The 22,585-nt window shown below is 45.7% G+C and overlaps 1 protein-coding gene across 1 annotated transcript; it reads right to left on the reverse strand.

Moving 5' to 3' along the window:
* Window positions 1-1,616: 1,616 nt before the first annotated feature.
* On the reverse strand, window positions 1,617-15,495 carry SFRP4 (secreted frizzled related protein 4). The gene is made up of 6 exons (XM_074199196.1): window positions 15,051-15,495; window positions 12,459-12,539; window positions 12,301-12,366; window positions 7,769-7,967; window positions 6,879-6,942; window positions 1,617-5,461 (listed from the first exon to the last, which is right to left on the reverse strand). Exons 1-6 carry the CDS (start codon window positions 15,493-15,495, stop codon window positions 5,279-5,281), a joined length of 1,038 nt encoding a protein of 345 aa, XP_074055297.1. The 3' UTR covers window positions 1,617-5,278.
* Between the last annotated feature and the right edge of the window lie 7,090 nt (window positions 15,496-22,585).

Consider the following 22,585-nt stretch of genomic DNA (forward strand, 5'->3'; position numbering starts at 1 on the left):
GTACAAACGTAATGTTCTCAGGGTCTTCAAGTACCCACCTGAAGGTCCATGATGTGTGGAAGGTCAGAGGTCTCCAAGCTGATTCATCTGTCCATGGTACTAAATAAAATGGTGGAATAGGTTGGGGCTAATAAGATGGAAACTCCTTGAGAACAAGGACTGGGTCATTTTAATCTGTGTATTCAAGTACCCAGCCTGTGACTGCATTCACAAATCTTTGCTGAATTTGTTTATTATAACAAAATGTAAACTTGGAGCAGCACTTTACCCAGATTACCTTTTATGTCTATTTATTGCATATTTTTCTTCTCCTTTCTCTTTTTTTCCCTTTCCTAGCATGTATTTTGGACTTTATCAAAGGAGATTTATTGATAAAAAGTGGAAATAGGAAACTTTTGCTTATTTAAAGTAGTTCACCATGTTATTTGTAGGTATTTTTTCTGCTAATATGTATATCCACTGTTTTCCCCAATACTGTGTAAGCTCTATGACAGACTGGAACTGTTCCCTTGTATCCTCAGCACTTGATGCATAGGAGACTATTAATAAAAACTTGGTGACTGTTAGAAAACTTGAAATAATACTCACAGAGCATTTCCTGGAACTTTCTCACATTTGTCCCTAACAAATAGAGCCAGGGAAATAAGTTTTGCATATGGGAAAACTAAGGCTTGGAGAGGTCACATGATTTTTTAATTTTTGTTTTTTTGCTAGTCATTGGGGTTAAGTGACTTGCCCAAGGTCACAGAGCTAGGTAATTATTAAGTGTCTGAGGCTGGATTTGAACTCAGGTCCTTCTGACTCCAGGGCTGGTGCTCTATCCACTGTCCCACCTAACTGTCCCAGAGGTCACATAATTTAATTGTCCATGGTCACAGCTCTAGGAAGTATCTGATGTGACATCTGAAGCCAGGGCTCCCTGTCTCCTGAGCCAGGCTGCTCTGCCTCCTCAGTGAAATCCAATAAATAAGGTCTGTCTTGGCTTTCCACTAAGGAGGTTTAGTTTATTTTTTAATGCTATTTTATTTTAATTTTTTCCAATTACATGCAGAGATAGTTTTCAACATTCCTCTTTTTGTAAGCTTTCGAGTTTTACATTTTTTCCTATCCTCCCTTCCCTTCCCCTTCCCATGACAGCAAGTAATAAAGGTTATATATGTACAATCCTTTTTAACATTTCCATATTAGTCATGTGAAGAAAGAAGAATCAGAACTAAAGAAGAGAAAATCCATGAGAAAGAAAGAAAAAACAAAGAATGAGTTTTAAAAAGTGAGGATAATCTGCTTTAACCCGCATTCAGACACTGTGGTTTTAATTTGGATGTCGATGCCATTTTTAAGGAGGTTTAGTTATGAGCTTTTGCAACTGGGTGACTGGATAAATCACCTCTGGTCTCCAGGTTCCTCTTTTATTAAATGGATGAATTGGGCTCAAGGACCTTCAAGGTCTCTTACAGTGTTAAAATTGTATCCTGTGACCAGTCATTTGCTTCTGTCCCAAATAGCACACTTACTGGCCACACAGAGGTCTGAACTCTTGTAGAGACATCCGTCCAGAGACTTCTTTTCTCTGTACAGAATTCCCACCCAACCAAGAACCTGTCTAATTTTCTCTTGCAATTTTATTTTCCTTGATATATTGAAACAGAAAAATGTTCCCAGGAACACTCAATTCAACAGACATTTATTAAATACTGAGAGTCAGCTAGGCGGCACAGTGGATAGAGCAGGGGCCCTCAGATCTGGCCTCAGACACTTAACAATTATTGTGTGACTCTGGGCAAGTCAACTTAAGCCTCAATCCCACACATCCAGGGCCATCTTCAGTTGTCCTGATTTGTTTCTAGTCACTGGATCCAGATGGCTCTGGAGGAGAAAATGAGATTTGTGACTTAGCACAGCCCCACCTCACTCAAATCCATTTATGGACATGTCATGGCTTCACCTCTCCGATATCAGGATCTTTTTTGAGAACAGAGGACAAACACCATCACTAAGAGTTGGGCAATGGGCAATGGACTAGGGAGAGAGAGGGGGAAACCCCCATTAGCCCAGAAACTCCAGGAACTTATATCAGAATGGCAAAACCACCTATACATAGATAAGTAACCACATTTAATTAAAGTAATTGGTGGGGGGAGAAGGGAAAGCATGCCCAATCGGAGGGATCGGGGTGAACTTCCTAAACGAGGGCACACTGAATGTGCAAAGAACATTAGAGATTCTCCAAGATTGGGGTAAGATCAGGGGTAGGGAGACAATCTTTGCAAGGGAATGGAGGCTGGAGAGAAGGTAATAAGAATAGCTGGTAGGCTTTAAAGCCAGTTCAGTATGAAGCAACATACTTGGAATGACTTGCTTTCAGTGTTTGGGAACACTACGGAGAGGGCACGTTCTTCTCTTGTCCCTAAGAGAATAAGATGGAGGACTTTGGGGAAAGGAATTGTTCTTAGCTCATTTGTGTCTTTAGTCCACCAACAATGATGAAAAGGGACCTTCCAGAAAGTTGAAACAGGAAGAGAGAATAGGGATGCTCAGAGAATGAGAAGAATGGAGAACTGGAAGGCATCTTGGGGATCAACTGGTAACAGTGTGCTCAGTTTTTAGGTGGGGAAATTGAAGCCCATGTTAGGAGGTGAACATCTCTTGTTTCTGACCATGAAAGTAGCCAGGAGTAGGACTCAATTGTCCTTAACTCCAATGCTGTACTTGTTACATCAAACTGACTCTTGAGGAAGGTGCTTCCTTGCTTCTTCAGTCAGGAGTGGGGAAAAGACAGCTCTAAGAGGGATATGCCACTGATATAAAGAGTGTGTGTGTGTGTGTGTGTGTGTGTGTGTGTGTGTGTGTGTGTGTGTGTGTGTGTGAGAATAGCAGAGTTCCAAGTGCTTCTAATCCCATCTTTCTCCCTTTATTCAAAATATTAAATCCCTTTAGTAGTAATTCGTCATTCTAGAAATAAAAGGAATGAAATATTTAAGCAATTCTCTAACTTCTGTTATGTCACCCAGGGAGGCAGCTAGGTATAATAGGGAAAAAACTGGTCTTAGAGCAGGCAAGATTGGCTCAACTCTAAGATCCATTGGTCATGTAATTCTGGGGCAGCAGCAAGACGGCAGGTGGAGAGCAGTTAGTGAGCCGACCCATGGCATCCCTTAACTTCTCAGGCAACTGAGATTCTCCATGAGAGCAGAGCAGACAATCTACTCTGGGAGAAGGCAACTAACTACTTCCTTATTGGGAGCTATGCCAATGGAATAACTGGTAGAGACGGGATGGCAGCCTTCTTGCCTTGTTTGTTGAGTATGGTTGAATGGAGCTTCTTTTTCAACTCTGGGATGGATGAGATTGCCACTGAGCTTTCTTGCAGTTCAGAGATTCTATCCAAAAAAGATAAACACCATCCAACTCTGGTTAGTGGCCTCCTCATCAGCCTACTGAAGCACTCAACTTTCCGTTAAGTATATCAGGATCATAGGGAAGGTTTATCTCTTTTGGAGCACTTTCCCTGAAAGTCTATGTCCACCACAGGGTGTTGATATGGGTTTGAATCCCACTTTAGATACTATCACAAACTTATTTTTTTAAAAATTATCCTGTGAAGTGATATCAAGGTTCTTTGTTCTCCACTGGGGGGAGGTGGAGATTCAGAATTGGCATACTTCCTGCCAGCTTTGTATGGGACAGCCACATGCAGCATCTAGGGCCACTGTGAACTTTTCAAGTTGCAAGGATCCTGTCATTGCAGTGAGGCTGTTTCACAGCTCAGTTTTCCAATCACAAATTCCCGGTATATAAGAAGAACCTCTTTCAGGTGCCTTGCAGCCAAATTTAGTCTACTGAGATCCTCAGAGTGGGGATGGAGCTGGACCCAACCCCTTGGAGTTTGCTTAGCTCTTATGACTCATGAAAGAATGTCAGAGGAACAAGAATCTTATCCACTGTAGGCATTCAGGAAATGCTTGTTTATAGCAGAATGGAAACTCATTGAGGGCAGGAATGATTTCATTTCCCTCTTGGTATCTCCAGTGCCTACTACTCAGATGGGTGCTGTTTTTTTTCTGGACCAGATCTTTAATTTCATACAGGTAAGAATTCCCTCTATTAATGCGGATCAACATTTCTCAAACATAGAATCATAGAGAGCTTTCTAGAACATTAAAAGTTTGAGTCTTTCTAGGGTCGCATCTAGGGTCACACAACCAATACGCATCAAAGGTGACATCTGAACCTAGGTCTTCTAGACTCTGAGATGAACTCTCCAGTCACCATACCACACCACACATATTTTGTGCTTAATAAACATTAATTTATTTCCATGAGTCCCCCCTACCCCTGCACAGCTCCATGACCCTGGACCTCAGAGGCAGAAAACAATTTTGATTGAGGACATCCTTGCAGATAACCTTAAGATGAGTCACTAGTCAGAATTTTTGGCCAAATTAATTTCAAAAGCCAGATTGGTTATCCCCTACTAAATCACCACATCTTACTTTGATTAGTGACTCCCATCACAGTCTGGGCTGCCTCAAGAGATGGGAGAGTCACATCTTATTGGAGGTCTTCAAGCTGGATGACACCCTTTGGGAATGTTATGGTGGGACTTTTGCATAGAGGTTGGATGAGCTGGTGGGTGACCTTCTTTCCAGATCTGAAATGCCCTGATTCTTACAATTGTGGACCAATTTCATTACACATGGAAAACAGGAATAACCCACCTCATCTCATAGAGTTCTTTGAAATATTGTATCATTCCTTCCTCTTTCTTCTTTTGCAAACAAATATTCATCAGTCATGTTTATAGACTACAGTTAAAATCCTAACTGTAGAAGCCAGATGAAGTAAGATACATTTTATAGACTTTACAGCTTTAAATGCATATGAGGCATTTTTTTTTACCATCAACCTATGGAGCCATCACCAGGGACTGGAATGTCCTTCCACTATACACGATGGGAATGCCCTTCTGCTCTATTCTCAGCTATCACACAGTAACTGACAGAATATTGATGTGGCTGCTTTGGCAATGAGAAGCTTTGCCCTTCTGCCCAAATCCTCTTCAAACACCAATGTAGGTGCCACCCTGGAGCTATGGCTTGCAGTGGCTAAGCATAAGAAAGCAAACCTTGGATAGTAAAGTGCTAGGAAACACAATCTGCAGAGGACTGAGGCCATGCCACGTTTGGAGGATGGGGGTTGTATGGTCTTGGGTATACACCCAAAGGAGACTTGGGACCCCATCATAGCTGAAAGTCTTTGATTGGGGAAACTTGTCAGCTCACACCCTCTGGGGTTTTGGTCGCTTTGGGGCACTCCTGGCTTTGATGCTCTTTTGAGGTCCCGCAGGACGGGGTGCTACGGGTTTTCCCTTGGGCTTGGGAGGGCCACTGCGGCTGGTCCGCCCAGCAGTTCGTTTCTGCGTTGTTGTTCGAAGCTGCTCTTGTAGCCTCTCTTCCCATTGCTGGAGAGAAAGTTTGGAAACATAAGCATGAAGGTTATTTACTAGTCAGAGGGTGACTCTCTTTTCCACAAAGTCAAGAACATGGCCTCTACCCCCACGTTTGTTTGCTGCTCATAGTTCCTTTTCACTTATTTACAGTTTCACAACTTATGATCCGAAAGGTCAAGATTTCTCAGAGTCTGACCTTTGGGAAAATGGGGGCACTGCCATCTCTTAGACTATGCTAAAGATTGTTCCTTAGGAAACCTCACTAGATATCTGAATTCCACACATCCCTAAGATATCCATGGGAAAATATCAGGGAAATCAGGAATTTGAAAACTTGACATTTATTTTATCAATTTCTGACTGAAACAGCTTTTCTTTGAAACACGAATGTAAAAATTCCTCATCTGAAAAGGACTGAGATAAGCTTCACTAGTTTGCCAGAACAGTCCATGCCACAAAAGAGAGTTGGTATGTTATGGACATCCCTTGGCATCCTTGGAGATTTTCTGTCTGTGGCAATTTCACCCATCCAGGCACCCATATTTGCCCTTGGAGGTGCTGGACAGCTCTATCAGTTCATCCACTGTTATGTATGTGGTTGCTATTTAATAAAAATATGTTGAAACAAGTCAATGTTTTTTTTTCTAGGTTTTTGCAAGGTAAATGGGGTTAAGTGGCTTGCCCAAGGCCACACAGCTAGGTAATTATCAAGTGTCTGAGACTGGATTTGAACCCAGGTACTCCTGACTCCAGGGCCTGTGCTCTATCCATTACGCCACCTAGCCACCCCTTGTCAATGTCTTTTTAAAACGAAAGAGGGAGACTAGCTCAGAAAATTCCAGTTAGCTGCCAGTTGATTCAGATCAACCAAAGAAGTCACAGAATGACCTGGGAGAGCCTCTTGGGCCCCTCTTTCCTCTTCCTACAGATTCAGCTCTAGAGTCTGCCTGTCTCTGATATGTGCTGGCCATGCTACCCAATAAGAATGACTGAGTGAAGTCCTGGAGAAGATGAGTTTCAGAGAAGATGCTGACCTGCACTGGCAGTCCTCATCCCTACAGTACTCTAGGCAGTATGTGGGATAGTAGGGACATAGCTGCTTCATGTCAGACTAGAGATTTCAATCTGTTCTCTGTCCCTTAAATCACACTATCTCTCCAAAGTAGGCTCCTGTCACAAGTGGGTAATTCGGGAAGTACAAGAGTCATGGAGTCTATAAAATATCAACTCTATAAGATACCACCTCCCTCCAAACCCACATACACCCCTCATATCTCCATAGACCTCCCCATTTAGACCCCTTATACACCCAATACATATATTACACTCAAAAAACAATTCACAAGCCCCCAGTATACACCCAGATTCTCCTATCTCCTCCCTTCCCCCACTCCCCTTCTCACTGACAAAAGATTCTGGTAATACTTACAATAAACCTTTTCCCCAGTTGGTCTCTCCATTTTTCTACCAGACAATTCTCAAGAAGCATCATTCTGAAAAAAAAATGGTGGATTAAAAAAAGTATCATGAATGTATTTGTAAAGCTACACCGACTGTGGACTCGATTCCTGCAATACTTTAAATACGCAAGATGCTTTCCAGCTTATCCCATACTCAATAGCAGCCTTGTGAGGTAGGTGTGCTTTCCTCTTATGAGGAAACTGAGGCTGAAAGAGCTAGGGTCACTTGACCAGGTTCAAACTCAGGTTTTCTTGACTAGTCATTCCAACCAAGCCCTTCCCACTTTCCCATATTTGAGGGTCTGGAATCCTGGGACCTGCTATTCATTTCCCCTTGTATCTTCTCTTTTATGGGTACTGATCTATGTCCATGTTGTCTCCTCTAACAAGACACAAGCTCCCTGGGCATAGGAGTGGTTTCATTATTTTTGTCTTTGAATTCCTAGAGCTAACCCACAGTATGGCTAAGGTTATTAATTGATCGATACAGAACAAGGAAGGCATTCATGTGGGATAAAGCAAATCAGAGAAGGCTTCTTGGAGGAAGTACTAGCTAAGGCAACTGAGTAAGATTTTTATTGTTTTTGAATGTATTATAATGAATTAAGTTATATTAATTATAATTAAATTGCATCACTCAATGATTACTCAAAGCTTTCCACTATATGATCAGTCAACTGATAAGCATTTATTAAGTGTCAACTATATACTGTACATGATGGTAAGTTGCAACAAAAACTGAAATCGAAAAAACCCACATGCCTAAACACACATTAACCCTTTTTAAAAAATTTAAAAATGCAAGGTTAAAATTTCAGTATCTATATTCTCCTTGATCTGCATTCCTGCCTATGCCTACCTGGAACGCCATTCATAGCACATGATGAGAACGTCTTGGTGGGGCAGGATATGTGGACACTGGCAGGAAGAGTTAGTCACAAGAGGCACCTGAGTCCGGGGAATGGGTGATAAGGACTTGAATATTTCCTTTACATCCACCACAGTGGTGACTTCATGGCAGCCACTCCTTTGCACAGCTTTGATTTTTGCATGAATCACTGAAATTCAAAAGACATCATGAGCAGTGCTGCAATCCTTATGCATTTGATTCCCATCTCTTTGCTGATGAGTCTTCAATCTACCTATCCTTTCCTAAGCTCTCTGCTGCCAACCTACACACTCAGCTCACATCTCCAAGTGTCTTTCAGATATCCTTCAATGGATGTCCAGGAGACATCTTAAGCTAAGCAGGTCCAAAACAGGTCTCATGATCCTTTCCCCTAAACTCTCTTTCCTCCCTACCGTCCTTATTCCTGTAGAGGGCATCATCATGCCTCCAGTCTCTCAGCCTCACCACCTAGGAGTCACTCTCTCAATCACCACAACTCGGTTATGGTCAAGACCTTTGCAAGATGAAACAAGATATTTGCCTGTGCTGTCAGTAGCATCCTCCATGGATTGCTACTGTCCCCTGGAAGCTTGTTGCCCCTACTGTAATACATGTGACTAAACCAAGACCCTTCAGTGGAATGCATCTTAGACAAATGACCTTTTGTCTCTACTCAACTGATGAGGAAACTGGTTGAGCTAACCAAATAATTTATCTAAAAGAACACAACTGGGGGTTAAGTTTGGGAGACCAGAACCCAAGTCTCAACTCTTAGTGTGCTTTTCTCAAATCAATTTCTGTGGAGGGTTGAGGGGTAGAGAGAAGTTGGGAAAGGAAGAGTCCGTGATTATAAACCACTACAGTAGGTTTTTCCCTAGAACCTATTGCCCATAAGGATGACAGCTTATCCCACTCAGATAGTCAAGACCTCAAAGAAATGCTGCTGATGAGTCAAAAAAGGAGATAGATTGTTGGAGGGAAAGGAAGCAGGAAGGAGGAGATGGTGCCCAACTGATGCTTAGGACACCTGGAACAAGGATGATACCAAAGATGAAGACAAAGGAATTTGGGCTTGGGGGAGCATAGATTCCTCTGTTGTGTTACAAAGCTGTGACCTTGGGCAGAAGTAGGTCTCTGGATGTTGAAGGATCAATCACAAACTCAGAGATGGTTGAGACCCAAACAATTCATTTTTAGTAATGAGAAGAGAAGGCATTGAGAATCAAAAAAACTGAAAAACAGCCAAGACCTCAAAGAGATGCTGTTAATGAGTCAAAGAAAGGAGATGGGTTGTTGGGGGGAAAAGTGCAGAAGGAAGGGGAATGACTGAAGATATTCAACTGATGACTGAGACACCTGGTCTTGGGTCCTTTAATAGACTCTTTTTATATCTAACAGGGGACAGCTAGGTGGCACAGAAGATATAAATCCAGGCCTGGAGTCAGAAAGAGCTGAATTTAAATCCAGCCTCAGACAGTTGCAAGACCTTTTCCTTCTCTGTAAAATAAACTGGAGAAGGAAATGACATACCATTCCAGTATCTTTGTCAACCCCACCCCCCCAAAACAAAACAACCCCCCCCCAATGGGTCATAAAGAGTGAAACACGCATGAAAAATGAGTAAAGAACACTATTCAGCAGGCTGTTTAAGTTTCCTTTATAGGAATACCATTTCAGTTGGAAAGAGACAAAGGAGGGGTGTGGTACAAGAGGCTTAATTCAAATACCATCAGTACTTGCTGGCCCTATAATCTTGGGCAAGATATCTCAGTTCCCTGAAGTCCAGTTTCCTCCTCTGTAAAACAGAATAACAACCCTTAAACCACTTATCTCAAAGGTCTATAATGTGAATAAGGGCCTTGAAGGCAAGTCAAGAAACATTTAAACATATTTTATCCTATGTTATATTATCAATCATTATAATAATATAAAGACCATCAAATTATCAACTAATTAAATTATCAATAAAGTGATAAAAATTATTAATAATAAATAATATTAATTATTGTTGTAATTTTAAATATATATCAAGTACTCTGCTATGTCCTAAAGAAAGGCAAAAACCAGGCCCCTGTCCTTTAGGTTTTTCAGTTCCTACTGGGGAGACAATGTGTGAACAAATATATAGCGACAAGCCTCTTGTGAAGTAGATGGAAGGCTTTAGGGTGGGTGGGCTGAAAGGTTGGGGGGAAGGAACTTCCAAAGGCTTCCTTTCATCTTTCTTAATGAATGGTGATCATCCTTGACGAAGCCCTTCTCTCACTGTTCAAAGGAGCAAAAAATTGTACCCGCCATATTTCCTGGAGAACATGTGCAGTTTAAGAAACACAAGGAAAATGTAGAAAAATAAGCAACAGCTTTCAAAAAGCACGTTACCTACTCTTTGTAGGTAGAGATGTGAACATTTTACTTTATGTTCAAATAATGGTGGTAGCATGATAATTGAGTGATTAGGACTAACAAACTTTCCTAGTTAGAGATAGCACAAGTTTCCTCAAACTACTGGGGTCCCATATGACAGTGGTTTTACTCTTAGAATCCCTTTGATTGAGAAAATACACAGTAATGCTGAATTTGGTAATAGCTTTAAAAATGTTTATGTTTGTTAGCACAATCTTATTGATATGTATTTGGAAAGTGCTTGTTTCTATATGTAGATATGTAGTTATATCCAAACTATGTTATTTATTCAGTCTTCAGAAAAAGGTTGACCTGAAAGACCTGAGTTCAAATTTCTGACTCAGATAATTAGTAGCTAGGCAAGTCACTTCATATGTAAGTTTTCTCTTTTTTTTATTTTTATTTTTTAGGTTTTTGCAAGGCAATGGGGTTGAGGGGCCTGCCCAAGGCCACACAGCTAGGTCATTATTAAGTGTCTGAGACCAGAACTGAACTCAGGTCCTCCTGTCTCCAGGGCTGGTGCTCTATCCACTGTTGCCACCTAGCTGCCCCATATGTAAGTCTTCTCACTGGTTAAATGGGGATCACAATAGTGCCAGTAACCAACTCTCTCTCTCTCTCTGTCTCTGTCTCTCTCTCTCTCTCTCTCTCTCTCTCTCTCTCTCTCTCTCTCTCACACACACACACACACACACACACACACACACACTCTCTCTCTCTCTCTCTCTCTCTCTCTCACACACACACACACACACACACACACACTCTCTCTCTCTCTCTCTCTCTCTCTCTCTCTCTCTCTCTCTCACACACACACACACACACACACACACACAACATACACATTTTTTGTTGTTCAGCCATGTTAGTTGTGTCTGACTTTCTATGAGCCCATTTGAGGATCTCTTGGCAAAGATATTGAAGTAGTTTGCCATTTCCTCCTACTGCTCATTTTCCAGGTGAGGAAACTAAGGCAAACAGGGTTAACCGACTTGCCCACAGTCATATAACTAGGGAGTGTCTGAAGTTAGATTTGAACTCAGGGCAATGAGTCCTCCCCAACTCCAGTCCCAGCACTCTAACCACTGCTCCACCTAGTTGTCCTCACACATCTAGACATATCTTTATAAACACATACAGATATCAAATAGAATGCATTTACAATATATGTAGTATAACATTAGCTATACGCCTCTGCACTTCCTATTGTTATTATTACATTCTAACAATATTTTGATAACCTGTACTAGAGCCCCTGGAGGGGTAGAAAGCAGGTAGGAAGTGATATCTGACATCAAGTCAGACCAGTCACCTAGCCGGACCTCTTTAAAAAGGTTAAGCTGCCTACCCAACCTTACTCACAGGACTTTTCTTTGCATTGATTGAGAAATTTGGGGGGAAAGGCCATTTGCCAACAGAAAAGTCCTATACAAATATCTCTAAGGAAAAATCTATTTCTTTTAAATGGAATTTAAAAGTGTTCCAGCTATACAGGTTAACAAGTTTCTTCTTCTTTTTTTAAAGCTATAAGACATGGGTGGCTAGGTGGCACAGTGGATAGAGCACAGGCCCTGGAGTCAGGAGTCCCTGAGTTCAAATCCAGCCTCAGACACTTAATAATTCCCTAGCTGTGTGGCCTTGGGCAAGCCACTTAACTCCATTGCCTTGCAAAAAAAAACCACCCTAAAAAAAGCTATAAGACATACAGATTCCAAATAGGGATAATGCATCTTTGAGAAAGAAAACTATATAGCTTCTACATGGAAACATTTTTTTTGGGGGGAAAGAAGTCTAATGACCCAAGCCAGAGCTGGGACCATCCTCAAAGGAAAGAAAGAAGCCATAAGAAGATAACTGATTGTGTTAGAATGCTAAACCCTGATGCTCAGCAGATTGGGGTTGAATTACATCCCCCCCAAAATAGATGACATGACACATACCAGCTTGATTCTTGAACTAAATTCAACTTATAACCCATGCACTGCCCCCTCCTTTCCTCAGTTGACAAGACTTTCATGGCTACAAGTTTCCCGACCAAGGCTTTGCTATAGTCCAAGTCTCAGAAGCGGTCAGCTCCATCTTCACCCAGCCCCATGACTCACCATAGCTATAGTTCTTGCTCATGTACGTCGCGAGGGTGGGCTTCACCTTTTTACATTTGCACCGGTCTTGAGAAAAGAAAAGCGAGAGGTGAATTTGAAAGCTGCTGTGCCTTTAGTCTGGAGAGGATGAGCAGAAAACTGAACAAAAAAGAACTTACCAGGACTTAGACGCTTGCAGTCAGTATCAAGAGGTCTCTCTTGGACCATCATGTCAGGGGTCATGTCAATCCACTTTGCATCTAGAAAAGGACACAAGCCATATGCTCTGTTTAAACCCAATTCTCTATTGAAAGACCAAACCACTTTTGGATTCTTCCTGGGCAGAATGAACTGGAAAGAGCAGTCTGGCTTATTTTCTTTTTTCTTTTTCTTTTTTTAGGTTTTTGCTAAGCACTGAGGTTAAGTGACTTGCTGAAGGCAACACAGCTAGGTAGTTATTAAGTGTCTGAGGTCACATTTGAACTCAGGTCCTCCTGACTCCAGGGCCGGTGGGTGCTCTATCTACTGTGCCACCTAGCTGCCCCATGGCTTATTTTCTCTTGGGTTTTAATCCCCTAGACTTCTTAGATTCCTTAGAGCCCTCCTCTCACACCATATCTTGCCACCAGTTACCCCAAATTTACACTCTTTCTACCTTTCCCAGGGCTCTAGTCCCAAATCATCTCCACAGACACAATGCAAAGGAAAGGGAAATGACTTTGTTTCAAGTAATAGGGAATGGAAGCAGCTAGACTGGACACTTCACTCCTCCCTCTGCCCCACACCCAGTTCCAGAGTTTCAGAATACAACGGGCTCTCAGATGGCTCTACCAACATTTTAATTTTCAGCTACTTAATAATGATCAAGTGAACCAGAAAATGTCTAAATTCCCTGATGTGTGTCTCTCTTCATGAAAAAACCAGTCAAATCAACTGAGAAATAAACGAGCAATTATTAAGTACCTATGTATGCCAGGCAATAGATAAGCCATCTGCCACTATAAAATCATCTAGAGATTTTAAAAAATATTTCAAGTCATCCAAGTAGAACCTTTAGTGGTCTTTGCTTGGCAGACATTAGTTCAGCTTTAACTTGCTTGCAAAAATGGAAAGAGTACTGGCTGCAGAGTCAGAGGTCTTCTGACACCTGCTATCTGTGGAACTTTGGATGAGGCACTTAAGTTCCCTGGGCCTGTTTCCTCATCTGTCAAATGAAAAGGTTGGGTTAGATCATCTCTGAGATCCCTTTTCCTACAAATCCACGATCATAGGATCTCCAAGAGGTGTGTGATGAGCTGATCCATACGCATTCAGACTGTCAGCAGTTATTCTGTGCTGGTTGTCTACAGAGGACTGTGCTAAATGTTGGGGATACAAAGAGAGCAAAACCAGGCCCTGGTCCCAAGTAGCTTGCCATTCCAATGGGGTGATAACATGGAAATATCTAAATGCACACATGATATATAGAGAGCAGATTTGGAGTGGAGGGTGGAATAAGGGATTGCAAGGGAAGGACCTTTAACTCATTCTGCAAATAAGGGATGAGAGGAAACTGTCCTTAGTATAGAGACAGGAAAGTCTCAGGGACCTTCAGCATCCATTTTTAGTCTTTAGGGGAACTTTCTCTGATGAGACACAAGTATGGCCTTGTCCTTCCTTTCTCTTGTCACCAGCTGAGAAAGGAACCCCCAGGGCTGTCCACACATCAGATAGAATATAAATCCCTGTAGGTTTACGGGAAGGCTATCAGGTGCCAGGAGCCCCCAACCCCCAAGCCTGTTCTGGTGAAGACCACATGGCCATTATCATTATGAGATCCAAGGAGGAAGTATTTAAGGTCTTAGCTGTGTTCTTTTGAATTAGAAACAGAATAAGATGATGCTGTCACATTAAGATTTGTGGCATGCTGTCATATGGAAACCAAAGGCCTTATTATTTCCATTTTACCACTGAGTCTTTAGGGAAGTGTCAGAAAAGGATCCAAAGGCATCTAAGTCTCTAGGAAGCTTGGAAAGCAAGGCCCTTAGGAGAGAGGCTTCTCTTTCCCATTCCCTATTGCTATTCTTTCTTTACTAGCCCTAATTCAAAAGGAGAAAAAGGAAAGAGGACGGGCCAGTATTTCCCAGGCTCTCAGGGCACAGCTCCCTCTTGCAGCTGCCTCCTTTCAGTGTTCTAAGGAAGCTGGAGGGTGGAGCTCCAGGCAAGTCTAAAGTCAGAACCAGGTTTCTCAGCATAGCATTATTTATCCTTTAGAGAGATCTCAGAATGCATGTAGGCTTAAGTTCTTCATTTTTACAGGGGGAGGAAACTGAGGCCCTTTTGCAGTATCATTCCTCTGAAGCTATAAGTGACCCCCAGGCCGTCTAATCAAGGCTCCTCGTATTCCAGGAAAGGAAACTGAGTCTCAGAGTGGGGAAGTGACTTGACTGAGGTCAGGAAGTATGTGACAGAGAGCGGAGGTCCTCCAACTCCAACTCTCTCTCTCTCTCTCTCTCTCTGTCCCTCTCCTCTGTCTGTCTGTCTGTCTGTCTGTCTGTCTGTCTGTCTCTCCCCTCAGACCATGTAGGATGCATTTCACACCAGGTTAGTGAGTGATCGGGTCAGGACCCCTTTCCTATATTCCCCAGGGGAAACCAGGAGCCCAGGCTCTTTTCTGGTGCCAGCCTCTCTGGGGTTTGGGGAGGGGTGGCGGCCGCAGCAGCCCTGCCTCCACTTGCCCCCGCCGGGTCCCTCCCTCACGCCCAGGCCCCCCCCCCCCCCCCCCCCCGCACCTTCGGGCAGGTCGGTGACGATGGCCTCGGGGGAGATGCAGACGCCTCGGTCGTAGACGGGCAGGTCGTCGCAGGCCAGGCTCTCGGGCCAGCTGTGGTTGTAGAGGCGCATGAGGGGCTCGCAGCCGTCCCGGGCGCGCTGGCACAGGGCCTTGCAGGGCCGGATGGGGTCGTGCAGGAACTCCAGGGCGCAGATGGGCGCGTACATGGCGCAGAGGAAGAAGCGCAGCACCGAGCTGCAGTTGGCGTCCACCAGCTCCTCGTACTGCTCGATGGCCAGCACGGCGTTCTCCTGGGTGCTGTGGTGCAGGTGGTTGGGCATGCGGGTCAGGTTCCAGGGCATGGGCCGGCACATGGGGATGCGCACCGGCTCGCAGGGCGCGCCGCGCACCGCCCGGCCCAGGCGCAGGACCAGGGTCAGCGCCGCCAGGCTGCTCAGCAGCATGCCTGCGGCCGGCCGGGCTGCGCCCCGGCTCCGACTGCGCCCCGGCCCCATCTGGGCTGCGCCCCGCGCCCCCCCCTCCGGGCTGCGCCCCGGCTCCGACTGCGCCCCGGCCCCGTCCGGGCTGCGCCCCGGCTCCGACTGCGCCCCGGCCCCCTCCGGGCTGCGCCCCGGCCCCTTCCGCGCTGCTCTCCGGCTCCGGCCGCCCCTGGGCCGCCGCCGCCGCCGTCGGAGCCCGGAGCAGCTCGGAGCCCGCCGCCGCTCCCTGCTCTCGGCTGCGCCGGGGCCTGGGTCCCGGCTCCCGCTCCGGCTCAGGCGCCCCGTGCCCACAGCCATGGCCCCCGCCGCCTCCTATTTATCCCTGAGCCGCCCCGGACTCCGGGAGGGCTCCCCCGCGGGCGCCCCCCTCGGCCCCGACGCGCTGACATCACCTCCCCCGAGGGCCGGGGCCGGGGCCGGGGCTGGAGCGCACTCCGGGCTGGGAGCCGGGGGGCCACGGGGGCTGGGGAGGGCCCCAGCTTGAGGGGGTGGAGCGCGGCCGGCGGGGCCTGGGGCCCGGCCCTCGGCGGCGCCCCCGCTGGGCGCTCCAATCCCCTCTCGGAAATGCAAACTTGGAGCCAGGCCGACCTGAGCAGAAGGCTGTTTCAGCCTTCTCCAACAGGGGGCTCAGAAGCTCCTTGGCAGGGGTCCCCAAAGGCTGTAGGAAGGACACTCAGGAGCAGGGAAAGGAAGAACTCTAACAGCCCCCCCCCCCCGTTTGTTTTTCTTTTAGGGCGCATTTCATTATTTTGTACCATTCCTTCGGAGCTGGGGGGGGGTGTCTCTGGTTTGTCACCCTAGGGTGATGGAGAGAGCCCTAAGGCTGCAAGTTAGGACGTCGGAGATGATGATGATGAAGATGTGTGTCTTTCGATCTCGAAGAAGACCCCGACATCAGGAAGGGGATGTCAGGACAAGCACGCGAATTGGATTTGGGGGGGGGCTGGGCTGTCACCAACCTCACTTTCTCCACTGGAGCTGAGTCCAGTGGCCAGATAGGAATCAGGTCGACTGAGATGACCCTGAATATGAGAGGGGATCAGGGGTAAAGTGACGTGCCCAAGGTCCCGTAGCTGGTAAATGTAAGTGTCTGAGACCGAATTTGAACTCAGGTCCTCCTGATCCCAGGGTTGGTGCTCTATCCATTGTGCCACCTAGCTGCCCAGCAAGCAATTCTTTTTTTTTTTTTATTGAAATTTTATATTATTTTTCCAATTGTGTGCTGTGGTCATTTTTCAACATTCATCCATTTGGAAACAGATGCTTTCCACATTTTTCTATCACCTCCCTTCCCCTCTCCCTCCCCATGATGGTGAATAGTCTGGTAAAAGTTGTACTATTCTTTTTTTAAAAAAAATTATTTAAGGCAATTGGGGTTAAGTGACTTGCCCAAGGCCACACAGCTAGGCAATTATTAAGTGTCTGAGGCTGGATTTGAACTCAGGTCCTCCTGACTCCAGGGCCAGTGCCAATAAACCATTCTTAAGATTTAACATGCTAGGCACTGTGTTAAGTCCTGGAGATGCAAAGAAAGGCAAAAACAGATGCTCCCTGCGCCTAAGGAGTTCACATTATGAGGAGGGAGGGGGAAGGAGGCAACAAACCAACATCTATTTACAATCAAGTTTTGACTAGGCTAAGTTGGAAATGTGGAGTCGGGGCTGGGAATAACCTCGTCATCTCCCAGTCTGAGTCTGTCATATTTGGATGAGAAAACAAGAACCAGAGAGGCTGAAGTCACACAGCAGGTTGTAGAGTTCATATTGGAGACCAGGTGGTCCAATCCAAGATCCACTGGGCCCTGGAGTCTGGCATCTGGGTTCAAGGGATTTCCCCTTTCTCAGACTGTTCCCTTATATTTATTAGAAAGGAATGGAACTTGTGGTCTCCGAGCTCTCTTCTAGCTTTTAAAGTGGAATTCAAATGGGAAATCCAAAGGCCTAGTTCTTTCTACCATGTACCCCATGAAACTTGAATTTGAGATCAGTTCTTTCCATTACATTCTCTATGACTTCGGACAAATGACATGTCTCTGAATTCCAGATTCCTTATCTGTAAAATGAATGCATCAGATTAGATACTTTCTGAGGATTTTCCAGCTTAAACTTCCCTAGGAAAAGGTAATATAGTCCAAGTACTCCATATACTTGGAACTGAAGGTCCAAGGATTCAGACATCTATCTTTCCCTTTATATTTTCCTATTATCTCTCCCTTTGCTTTCCTCCAAAACTGCACAAGTCAGTGAAAGAACGAGAAAAAACTGTGGATACCATTATCACTCTTCCCTTTTCCAAAGGGTCCCCAGTCAGTTCATGCAAATCCTCAAAGGGAATTTGAGAAGGTTGATTTGACTGAGACCTGATTTGGAATGTGAAGTTTTGGAAGCACCTTGAGGGCAGGATACTTTCTCTTTGGTCCAGTGTTTTCAGCCCAGTAGACACTTTCATGATTGAGGTCTCTCTCTCTGTGTTTTTGTGTGTGTGTCTGTGTGTGTGCGTGTGTGTGTGTGTGTGTGTGTGTGTGTGTGTGTGTGTGTGTGTGATTTACATCTGCAAAGAAAAGGATGTGCTTTTTCCTCAGTTCTTTGGGGGCCAGAACTGGTCATCTCATGGAACACGGTGGCCACTTTCCTTTGAGTTCTTTCTCTTGTAAGTATTGCGCTTATCTCCATGGTTCTTACTTTCTTCTGCATTTTCTCTGCATCTACTCTTCCCAAACTTCTCTGAATTCTTTGCATTCCTTTCTTATAGTGCACTCCTAATTTGTTTATTATTTCCCAGAAAAAGACATCCTTATCCACTAGGAGCTTGGAGCCAAGACAAAGACACAGACACGAACAGGCATAGAAGATGCAACCAAAGGAGATTAAAGCAAAGATCATGCTTGACAAATTCCCAAGTGAGTATTAAGAGGACTCATTCACAAATGTAGATGTGGCTGGATAAACACGAGTGCACTTACGTGCTTTATGAATCTTCTTTCCGCATATCTCCTTAGGAAGAATTGAGTCAGTGGATCCAACACAGCAAGGGTTTTGGAGGCAAAAACTCTGAATCAGTCATATTTCTTGTTGGTGATTTTCTTATTAGAATATCGTGAGGATTATTTTCCTTGTATTTTGTTTAATATGATAAAAGGGCCAGAAAGGCCGATAGGTAGAGACCTCAGGCATCTAATCTTTATCTAAAACAAGGATTTACTAATTTGGGGTACACAGACCCCAAAGGGGCTACAGGATAAATTTGCTGGTTGGATGGGGTGGGGATGACACCTTTATTTTCACTAACTTCACTTCTAACTGAAATTTGGCATTTCCTTCATAAATTTTACTCTATTTCCATTCATGACAAAGATCAAGAACCCTTGGTCTAGGGAAATCACAATGAAGTTGTGAATCTTTGAATTTGGAGCTGGGCAGGATTTCAAGGACTCAGATTCAGATGAGAAACTGAAATACTGAGAGATCAGGTGATCTGCCCAGGATCAAACAGCTAGTAAATATCTAGGGCCACATTTGAACCCAGGTCTTCTTTCTGCTAAGTCCAGTTCCCTACTTTCTTTGCTAATGAGAGGCCACATTTGATTTCAGGTCTTCTTTCTTCTAAGTCCATCTACCTATTTTCTTTGCTAATTCGAGGCTGACCTTGACAGAAAGGGAGGGAGGGCAATAGCTCTTTTCTCTGACTTCACTTCCCTAAGAATTCAATCCAATTATGCTTTTACCATAAGGATCAAAGACTTCTGAAAAGCTTCATGTCTTTCCTCTGTAAGTATGGTGGAATCCTTAGCTTCCCTTATAGCACAGAACAGATGGCAACTCCTACTTCAGGTCTTTTCTGATTCCTAACCTTCCCCATCTCATTTAGAACTTGTATATGTGTTGTGTTGCGTTTACTTGTTTACATGCACTTCTGTGGTAGAATTTAAGCCCCTTGAGAGCAGGGACTGTTCAGCTTTTGTATCTCTGGTCCCAAGCTTGAAGTCTTCCAGTTGGTGCTTAATAAGCATTGCTTAATGGACTTTGGTGTTCAGTGGTGTTCTTGGCCAAGACACTGGAATAGTTTGCCATTTCCTTCTTCAGCTCATTTTACAGATGACGGAATTGAGGCAAACAGAATTCAGTGACTTGCCCAGAGTCACCCAGTTAATGAATGTCTGAGGTCACACTTGAATTCGGGTCTTTCTGACTCCCAGCCCCAAGCTTTATCTGGTGCACCCACCTAACTTTCCTGTCCCACTGGCTGCTTAGATTAGGATAAAGTCACAGCAGATCCAAAGACCCAGGGGGTTGAGTTTTGTCTCCAGGGCACCCCAGGGCTTCAGATCTATTCTAAAGTGGGCCTGTACCTCACCAATTCCAACAGATTCTTGGCCTGTTCTACAAACTATGAAAACTCCGAGTTTTAATCCTAGATTTAACTTATGGAAAAGAATTGCTATTCAGGTCAGACCAGACTTGCCAGGGCTAGCTGGAACTGAGGTCTTTTTCTTCTCATAGCTGTTACAGACCTGGGAGGAGCAGAGAAGAGGGATTGGTTGCCACCAGTCTTCTCTTTACCGTATTCCCCAGACATGAGATTGCACCCTGTTTCTAGGGCAATTCCACAGAAGGACAGTCTTCCTGCTTTCACACATGAAAAGATATTTTTTCCTCCTCCAATGATGGCCTCATCTTCTTGGTATTCCAAACCCCTCTTCCATTGATGCTCACTGACCTCTTGGCTTTTCCCCTAGTAAGCCTCTCCATATCTTAGCTCCAGACACGTCCCTGCCCCATTCTTTCTGGATCCTTGGTTTTTAACTCTACCTGTTGCCTTCCCTGGTTTCCTTTAAGCCCCCACTAAGACCTCAACTTGTCCAGGAAATCTGCCCCGCCCCCTCCTATTTCCAGTGCTCTCCTCACTGTTCCTTGTTCCTTTTCATCCTGTCCAGTCTGCTTTACAGATCTGTTTGTACCTTGTCTCCCCCATGAAACGATGAACTCCCGAGGGCAGGGGCTGTCTTCTGCAACCTTTGTAGTGCCAGTACTTGGAGAAATGCTTATCAATTAAGAGGGGCTTATCCATGATGATGGATTAATATTGAGCAAACCTAAATCTGCAGCTCAAAGTCTTTGTTCTCTTTAAGCCTTGGGGCTTCAGCTCCAGTTTATCCTTGTACCTTGGCCCTAGATTGGTGCCTTCACTGGAAGGATTGGAAGGTAAACCATTCACCCAACAGCCGTCTATTAGCTACCTATCATGTCATTGTACTAGGCACACTAAGACAAGATTCCCCCTTACTGGGGTGCTACTGCAGAAAGAGAAAACTGACATAAAGATCAGAGTCCCTGATCTAAAGCTGGAGAGGAACTTAGGAGTCATCTAGACCCACCCCATTCTACGGATGAGCAAACTGAGGTCTGGAGTGGGAAAGTGACTTTCCAAGGTGGGAATTAGAAGAACTCGAATTTCCAATTTGGAAGATAAGGTTGGATTAGAGGACCTGCTGTTTCCTCCCATTTTCACCTTCTTTTACTGCTTCTCCCATCTGCTCCCTTTGAAGGCCAGCCTAGTCACTGGACATCTCAGCCATTTCCTTACAATGAAGAGAAGAGATAAAAGTGTATCCCTTGGCCCTCCCGGACAAGGATTCAGACATAGAATAACCAGCTGCTGTTCTACTCCTGGTTCTGAGTTAAGGGAGCTGGTCTGCTAATTCCAGTCTCAAGCAATGTCCCTCCTGCCTCACTGTTCCCAGGGGCACAAGGTCTCCCATGATCACCAGGGAGCATTATTTAGCTGGTTTTCAATGGGCTAATACTCAGAGTTTGAATGACGACTTGGTCCCTAGGGGTGTGAGAGGGGGCTTTGGTCCTGAGCTCCTCACATGCAGGGACCTGGGCTCCTGGCAATAGATGGAGACCAAAGACTCCTCCACCAAGAGCTAAAGAGAAGGGTGATGGGGCAGGAGAGCAAGAACACCAGACCTGGGGGAGGGGGCTGGCCTTGATGACTTCTGGGGTCCTTTCCAATTGTAAATATATAATCTAAGAAGCCAAGCAGTCCACTCCTCTCATTGTACAAATGGGGAAACTGATACCCAGAGAGGACAAATGATTTGCCCAGGGTGGCACAGGCAGTAAATTGAAGGAGCCCGGGGTCTGTTTTTACACATGTAACATGATGGTTGGATGTGATTGAGAAAGTGAAAAGGCCAAGCTTCCAACAGCCTTTAGCCCCAAAGGCCACTCCTTGGGGTCAGAGACAGTTTCACCTTTTGTAATTCTTTCAGGATCTAGGCCAAGTGGAGGTGAATGAGTGTTTCTTGAACTGGTGACTTCATAGGCCGAGGCCAGCTCACATTCAGACAAACTGAGGAAACTGAGGCTTGGGCAAATTCGGTAACACAGTAAGAGCCAGACTCTGGAGCCAAGCTCAGATCTCCCCTGACTCGATGGTCAAGGCCCCTGGGCCAAACCTGAGGTCTGCCATGGCAACCTGCCCTGAGTTACTGGCCCCTCTGCGGTTTCTTGGTCAGAGACTCCCTAAGGGCCCTCCCAGCTCAGGGCCGATTCTGTCCCCCCGCCGGCCGCTGGTGCCCAGAGGGATGCCAAGCTGCCCCTTGGGGGCCTCCGGGCTTCGGGGGGCCTCGGGGCGGCTGCGGAGAGGCTCCTGGATGCCGCAGCCCCGCCCGCCCGAGCTGGCAGGGCTGCGGCTCCCCGCGCCTCCTCCCCCGCCCGCGGTCCACTCTGCGGATGCCCATTGGGCCGCGCCGGGCACGTCTGCCTCTGCGTTTCCTGTCGGCGGGGGGAGAAGCCGCAGTCGCCGCCGGAGCCGGAGCGGGAGGGAGCCAGCCGCGAGCTCGGAGCCCGCATCGCCCTCCGGCCGGCTCGGGGCGCCCGGGGAGCCCCTGCCCGGGACCGGCCCCCGCCCCCCTCCCTCGGCAAACCCCCGACGGGCTGGGGGAGGGGGGCGGCGGAGAGGGGGAGCCGCTGCCCGGGCTGCGCTTGCTAGCCCTGCCCTGCCCTGCCCAGCCCTGCCCCGCCCTGCCCTGCCAGCCTGCCCAGCCCGC

The sequence above is a fragment of the Macrotis lagotis genome, chromosome 8 (assembly GCF_037893015.1).
Source record: "Macrotis lagotis isolate mMagLag1 chromosome 8, bilby.v1.9.chrom.fasta, whole genome shotgun sequence".
NCBI classification, from domain to species: domain Eukaryota; kingdom Metazoa; phylum Chordata; class Mammalia; order Peramelemorphia; family Peramelidae; genus Macrotis; species Macrotis lagotis.